Source organism: Eumetopias jubatus, unplaced genomic scaffold (assembly GCF_037043125.1).
Source record: "Eumetopias jubatus isolate StellerSeaLion01/CBP00866 unplaced genomic scaffold, mEumJub1_p1.0 scaffold_7, whole genome shotgun sequence".
NCBI classification, from domain to species: domain Eukaryota; kingdom Metazoa; phylum Chordata; class Mammalia; order Carnivora; family Otariidae; genus Eumetopias; species Eumetopias jubatus.
The window spans coordinates 135,348,142-135,355,297 of NW_028274813.1; the positions used below are offsets into that span (position 1 = coordinate 135,348,142).

The following is a 7,156-nucleotide window of genomic DNA, read 5'->3' on the forward strand; positions in this document are numbered from 1 at the left end:
CAGTAGCAGGCCTTGCAATGAATTCTCTGGATCATGCTGGGATTTTACACCTTTCACGGCCCTAAAGACAGTGACTGTTGTTGTTGGTGGGTTCTGAAGAGAATAGGCATTTCCTTTTTAGGTGAACACCCCAGATGAAGTCAGTGAAATATTGTTATGCAAGGAAATGCTTGTTGTGTCAGAAGGTAAGAAAGGCTGTTTCTGATGTGAAGAAATATTTAGAGATATTAGAAGTTCAAGGTTCTTAGCTTTGTGTCTGGACAGAGCTGTGAATTTCAAGTCTCAAGGTCCTACCCCTTCCCAGCTCGCACCTTTACCTTAGTATAAGAGACTCCGCATAAGGGTACTCTTACCCGGATGGCATGGGTTCTGTACCTTGTATGTTCAGGCTTCAGACATGTCCGTCCCATAGCTTCACAGAATAATTCCTTTAGCCACCACAGAAATGTTGATTCTCTACCTATGGCTTGAGTTGAGAGTTCAAGCCACTGCGCTTAACTGGGGGTGGGGATGGAGATGGGGGCGGGGGAGCGATCATCTCATTAGCCGTCAGAAGAAAGCATCTCATGCACAATCTCTGAATTCACTGTGATGCCATAACAACCAAGTACCACAGCCGCTTGGCCTCCCAGCGCCTTACCCTCTCCCTTGGCAGTCTGCTCAAGTGACACTTTTGAGTGTTCGTGATGCCACACCACACTGCATGCTAGCAGTGTCCCATTTTTCCCTAGTAAGAAGGCCATTCATGCACTGACCAACCCAGTTCCAGAATTCCATCTGGATGGACTGTTTTCTTAGGCCCCTTCTTGTAACACTTACTAAATCAGTTGGGAAACTGGCTGGAAAACACACATTAGCTGGGATTTTGAAGAGAAAAGAATGGAGAGGGACTATTTGCAGAAGCTGAGGCAGAATTCAGAGCACCCACAAGGATGATAAAGCCCCTGGAAACTTACAACAGTAGGAAGCTTTACCATCCTTACCCTTTAGGCCTGAAGGACAAGGGGCTCTGGAAGCTGCTGAGAACCAGAGCCAACAGAAGGGCTGCCCAGTAGGAGCTCTAGTCAGAGAGGTAGAGATGGAGTACAAATACTCAATCTTTCCACAAAAGCAAAGAGAAAACCAGCAAAAATGGTCACAATCAAATTTTCCAGAACTCTGGAAATTAACAAAAGCCTTAAACAGCAGTCTGGCATGCATTTACTCAAGAAGAGTGGTGAAATCTCAGAACAGAGACCTTTGTGATGTGATAAGCTCTCATAGCCCCATCTTGTAGTCTTAACCTTGAAAAGTGAGAATTTGCAATCACAGGTAAAACCAGCCTTCTGGCAGCAACTGAAAAGGGGCAGAAGGGGGCTAGGGCTTCTTCAAAGGTCCATGGCCAGAGAGCACTGTCCTTGTCCTATCTGGTGGTTCACTGACAGCCTATCTTTATTTGACTTCAGTCAAAGCTCACCAGTGCAATAAGCCTCTTCTCTGAGGGTGTTTGTCAAAAATTGTCAAACCAGTTATAGGCAACTGCTTCACATCACAGCTGCCAGAGGCAGTGAAGAACTGTTGGGGCCAAAAATAGACTAACCATAAAGCTGAAAAGGGGAATTGGGGAAATGAGGGTTCTGTAGGGGCTTTAAGAAGCACTAACATATCCCTGGGAGTCTGGGTGGCCATATGCATGCATACAGGGCTGAGCATGCTCAGGGAAAAGCCAGGAAGGCCCTGAGCTCTTGCTGATGTTGCGGCCCTTTGCAAGCAGGAAGGCAGGGTGGGCACCACCCAGCTGGGTGCTGAAGTGTTACTGGAGCCGTACAAGAAGGGCCACCCAGGAGAGCGTTATCCTCCCGTCAGCCAAAACTAGCTGGAAGCCAGCTGGTAAGGGAATCCAGGATTGACCCAGAAATACAAGACAAAAGTATCCACAGAGGTAGGGCTAGCTCTTGCCTTGAAGGCATTTATCCATCAAGATGAAAATGGTAGTAAAGCTTCTTTTGGAAGACTGTCAGAGCGTGCGCAGGGAAAAGTAAATCAAAACCCACAGAGAAACAAAATGCCCAGTGGTTGCCAGAGACTTGGTGGGGAGCGGGTTGAGGAGGGGGGCGGTGGCAGTTGGCTGCAAATGACAACAAGGAACTTTGGGGAATAAAAAATATTTCCTATCTTGATTTTGGTGTTAAATAATTGCATATTTTTCAAATCTCAACTGTGTACTTAAAGCAGGTGAATTTTCTCGTATGTACGTTAATATACCTCAATTAACTAGACTTTAAAAAGAGGAAGAAAAGAAAAATACTCAGCTTTTCTCTCTTCCTGCCCTTCATCCTCTGCTGACCTAATCCGGTCAAAAACTACCCATCAGGCTGCTTTCCTGATAGGATCTGTAGAGGTGACCTTCTTGGGCAACAGAGAAAGGCAAAGACTGGATTAAGGGGTGGGGAAACAGAAGACAGTCAGCACAGGAGGTCTTGTGGAAAACAACAGTAAACTATTTTCTCCTCACCAGAGGCTAGGACTTATGGTGGGAAAACCAGGCCTCTCGTAGCTGGAGCTGTGCAGAGTGGGTCAGAGGGCTCATGACTCAGTATGGAAAGGTGCCAAATGGGAGTTTGAGATGGGATTCCTCCGCTATCTGGGAAGAAGACCCTCAAATTCTCTTACTGAGATTCTGAAATTACCTCTGCAAACAATCCTGTGCTGGATAAAGTCCTTAAAATCATGTTGTTGTTGTTGTTGTTTAAGTTCTTCAATAATATTAAGTGTTCTAGCTAAATTGGTGATGTTTTCTGTGATGTGATTTTTTTCATAATGTATTTCAAATTCTATTATTGCATTGTTGGTTCTAATAAGCAGAATTCAGACCATAACATGGAAAAAGCTTATTTTTTTTCCCTAGCTGCCCACTTGGGGGATATTATGTAATTTGAAAACCGCTAATAAAGTGAGTCCACGCATACCTCACCTGATTCCAGCGCTCAGTTTTAAAAGGAAATTTACATTTCTGTGGTGTACTTTTTTTGGCCATGCCTAATTCTTTAACAAAGAAAAAGACTGCCTCTAATGGAAAGAATCCTGAGACTTGAACCGTGGCCTCACAGTGTTCTCTCCCTTTTCTCCCTTTCCAGGAGGACACCGGTTAGTTTTGTGGCTTACTGCTGCTCCGCCCGGTGCCTGCAGACGTTTGACCTACTGAGTTGATAAACACTCAAGAGCCTCAGGAGTTTTGCCAACTTGACACTGCAGTTGCCTGCACATCGCACACTGTTTGTGTGGCAGAGGGACGGGACAGTCCAGCCTAGCGGAACAGGCCCTCACACCCTGTCCTGTCAAGTGCGGGGCGGGGCGGGGGGCGGGGGGAATGCAGAACTCTCTGGAAATGTCATGAGTGAGCCTCAGAGCTGACATGCCTTCACCCTTCCCTCCAAGTTGGAATATATCCCCCCCCCAAATTAAGGACCCTTTGTCTTCTGTGTTTTTCTTTTCATGTGAGTGTGTCTCATAAGCAAACTATTTAGTGTGATGTGCCTCCCCAAATCCTGAAAGCCAAGTTTCTGTTCCCTGAAGAACTCTAATTTGATAACAGAGCCAGATTAACTTTTGAACACATATACCTTCAAGATACTTTTATTCTTTTCCTCTTTTTTTTTTTTTTTTAACCCAGGGAATTATTTCCCCCAGAGATTATCCTCCCATGTTTTTGCCAAAGTTCAGCAAACTCTATGGCCTCCATAATATTGAATAACAGGCCCTCGGAGGGGATGGGGGGGTGGGGGGAGGGAAAGAGCCTGAGTTGGCAGCCAAGTTAGACTCCAGTGGAGGCCCTGCTAGGGTCCTTGCATACACCCTCCAGAAAGTTACAACCCTGTTTGTAAGTTTTGCAGCAGATTAAGAGAGCTTTGTGAGGGTTTTTAAATATAAAAATGTAGATGATAAATGAAATACACTCTTATTTTGAAAGGCTTTTTCGAAATGATTTTTTTTTTATATGAGAAGAGTTAGAGGAATATTTGAGGCTTTACAAGATCTGATCTTTCTAGATTTAAACATTTTTCTGGCTAATGAGAAAGGGAGAGATAAAACACATCAAAATATGTCCTCCGGTGCTTCTTCCTAGATGGGCTTATGATTAAATTTATATTAACTTTGAAATATTTTTGTTACATGTGAAAAACAGGCCCCAGCTACTTCTCCCAGTTTTTCACCAGGTGATTCTAAGTATAACCTGTGCACATTTATTTAAATACCTGGTGCATTAGATTATCCTCATTTTGACCCTAGATTTCTTATGTGCTTAACACACTATTGTCCAGATATCACTGAGAAAATACAGAAAAACTCGGGTCCAAATTCAGCCTTGGACTTTAAAAAAAAAAAAAAAAGACCATAAATGGAAAGTCTGTGAGCTTATTCTCTGACAGAAGAAATGCTCTTAATGGAAGAGCCACATATTTGCTCTTCCTTTGAAAGGAAAGCATTTTAATGTGGCTTTGCTGCCAGATGTTCATCTGGTTGCTGCGAAGCGATTCTTTTTTAATTTTAATTATACAGAGTTTTCTCTAGCGCAGAACTAAAAGGGGAACCAAGAAGACTTACTTGGTAGGAAAATGATTTCCAAAAAATTTCAGACTTGTCAAAAACTCGGTCTCTGGAATTTTATTAGCTGCCCTAAATCTGTAATGCTAAGCTCTAACAGTGCTAAAAATCCTACACGGTTCCTGACAAATGTGTGATCTTTTCAGTCACACCACCTGCTGCCCGGAAAGCAGACTCCCTCCCCGTAGAACGGCGAAGACAGAACGTTACCGTGTGTGCCCACTGCATTTCCACTGTTCTTCCTTCCTCTTGTCCCTTTCATAACTTGGCCTGGTCAGCCCTCACATTTCAAAGGCTTTTAGTATAATAGGAACTGAAGATCTATATCAAAATATAACACTTCTTTCATCTTTGGGATAACTGAAGTTTTAGCGTAACCTCTACATGGATATAAGTTGGCAGCGGAAAAATGCGGCATGAAACTTGACAAATGTCACTGGGGCTGAGTGGCAGCTGCCTTCTCATTTAAGTGACAGTAAACACACCGCAACATCTTCTGTTTGACCCTTGACGATCCTGTGTCTTAAAAACGGAGCTCTGAAAGGCGCTAACCCAATGTTCAGGATGTTTGATGAGGTAAGGATATGTAACACTTCTGCCTTAACTTGTTTGAAACTTTACAAAGACGCTCAAACAGTCCGAGCATCCTCTCTGTACCCATTATGTATGGCGCGCATCCCCCAACCTTTTAGGGCAGTCTCAATCTCAATCCTCGGTGCGGCCCCCAGCCTAACTGATGAGAAATGGGATTTGTAATCTGGCTTCTTCCTTGGTGCTGTTGAGTATGAAAGATTTTGTATCGCAGTCGCTGATGTCATTCTGAACCCTCTGATACTCTAAAGGAATGTTGGAGACTGGAGAAAAGTGGCCCATGTGCTACGTCTTTGAATTGAGTCCAGAGCTTTGCAGAAAACTCTAAAGTTAGTATGTATGTGTTTTCTTAAGTAACAGGTACACTAGGTGGAGAAATACTTTATGCAATTATAGGAATGCAAAAAAAAAAGTGACTTACTTGGAAAATATAGTCTGTTCGGGTAAGTTTACCTCAGTAATCTGAGGTGTGGCTCCACGTGGGGCTCAAACTCATGACCGAGATCAAGACCCGAGCTGAGGTCAAGAGTCAGCCGCTTAACCGACTAAGCCACCCAGGTGCCCCTTAATGGTAAATTTTTAAATCTAGGATACCCTGATGGGTATAGGCCTTCTTATGACACAGTGCAAAGCGGGTCCATTTTAAGTGTATTACCCTATCAGTGTTCCTCAAAATGCCTAAGTGTTATCACACCAAAATCCTTGATTACATAACATTGTGTAGATGAAATGTTGCATCTTCAGTGAATAAAATATATATTTTGAGCACACTTTAAAAACTTTTAGGGGCGCCTGGGTGGCTCAGTTGGTTAAGCAGCTGCCTTCAGCTCAGGTCATGTTTCCACAGTCCTGGGATCGAGCCCCACATCAGGCTCCTTGCTCTGCGAGGAGCCTGCTTCTCCCTCTGCCTGCCGCTCCCCCTGCTTGTGAGCTCTCTCTGTCACTATCTCTCTCTGTGTGTCAAATAAATAAATAAAATCTTTAATAAATAAATAAATAAATAATAAAATAAATAAATAAATAAGTAAAAACTTTTAAAACAGAAGAGCTCTGGCTGGTGGATGAGCCACTCAGGTTAATAGAGAACAGTGATGACCTCCTTTGTTATCTGGCCCTTCTCTTCCAGAAAAGCGAGGTTCACATTAAATATCTTGGTCAACGTACTTACCACTCCCTAAAACCTTTCATATCTGGCTTGTCTGACTAATGTGCATCTCACTTCTTTTCCACATTTAGCATTATGAATTAAAATGTTTACAGTCAGAAAAATGACTTGAACATCAGTTAGCTATGAGGCTTTGCATATAGGTTTTCCTAAAATACATACCTATTTTGTAATCTCTGAGGACTTTGACAGCCAACTTAAAAAATTATTAATAGTAAAATTAGGTTTCTCTTTCCTGAATTGAAAAATCAAACATTTTTATCTTTACTGCGGAAAGATTAAATTGATGCATTACTTTAGCAGAAGTCAAAACATTTTTATTCCGATGATTAATGAACATGGATTCCTAACTGGGCCAACACTAATGCAACCTGATGTAATTAAATATTGAGATGTAAATTCATTTCACAGACTTGTAAACACACTCTTTTGAGGAATCTTATTTAAAAACGTATCCTTACATAACCTTGGCCATTTTACTATGCTTTTATTATTTTTGTGGTTTCCACTGACTCCTGCTTACTCCTAATGAGGTTCTCCTACATTTCTCCAGGAATTCAGTGAATATCTTGCTTGCCTTCTCTTAAACAGAGGGAATTTTTTTTATAAAGTCTGTATTTTTGGAAAATACCTCCATGTCTATCTACAAATCATTCAAGTCTCACTGTCCCTACCCAGAAAGTACCTCCCTGTGTCATCAGCTAATAGAGCTGAATGTAATGCAAATGTCTCTAAAAAAGGGACCATCATAGCTCAGTGACTGGTATCCTTGGTTAGGAAAAGAGATTGCTTTACAGCCTAAGATGTTCTCTTTGA

At 42.4% G+C, this 7,156-nt stretch overlaps 1 protein-coding gene across 3 annotated transcripts in view; it reads left to right on the plus strand.

Moving 5' to 3' along the window:
* Positions 1 to 3,696, plus strand: part of LRRC28 (leucine rich repeat containing 28) — a 157,364-nt gene extending 153,668 nt beyond the window's left edge. The window contains exon 9 of one of the 3 annotated variants that reach the window (XM_028122821.2): positions 3,117 to 3,696. In XM_028122821.2, coding sequence (XP_027978622.1) covers positions 3,117 to 3,189 — 73 coding nt within the window. In that variant the 3' untranslated portion in view covers positions 3,190 to 3,696. The remainder of the gene's footprint in view (positions 1 to 3,116) is intronic. The other 2 variants (XM_028122819.2, XM_028122820.2) reach the window with 2 other exon arrangements.
* Positions 3,697 to 7,156: the final 3,460 nt, after the last annotated feature.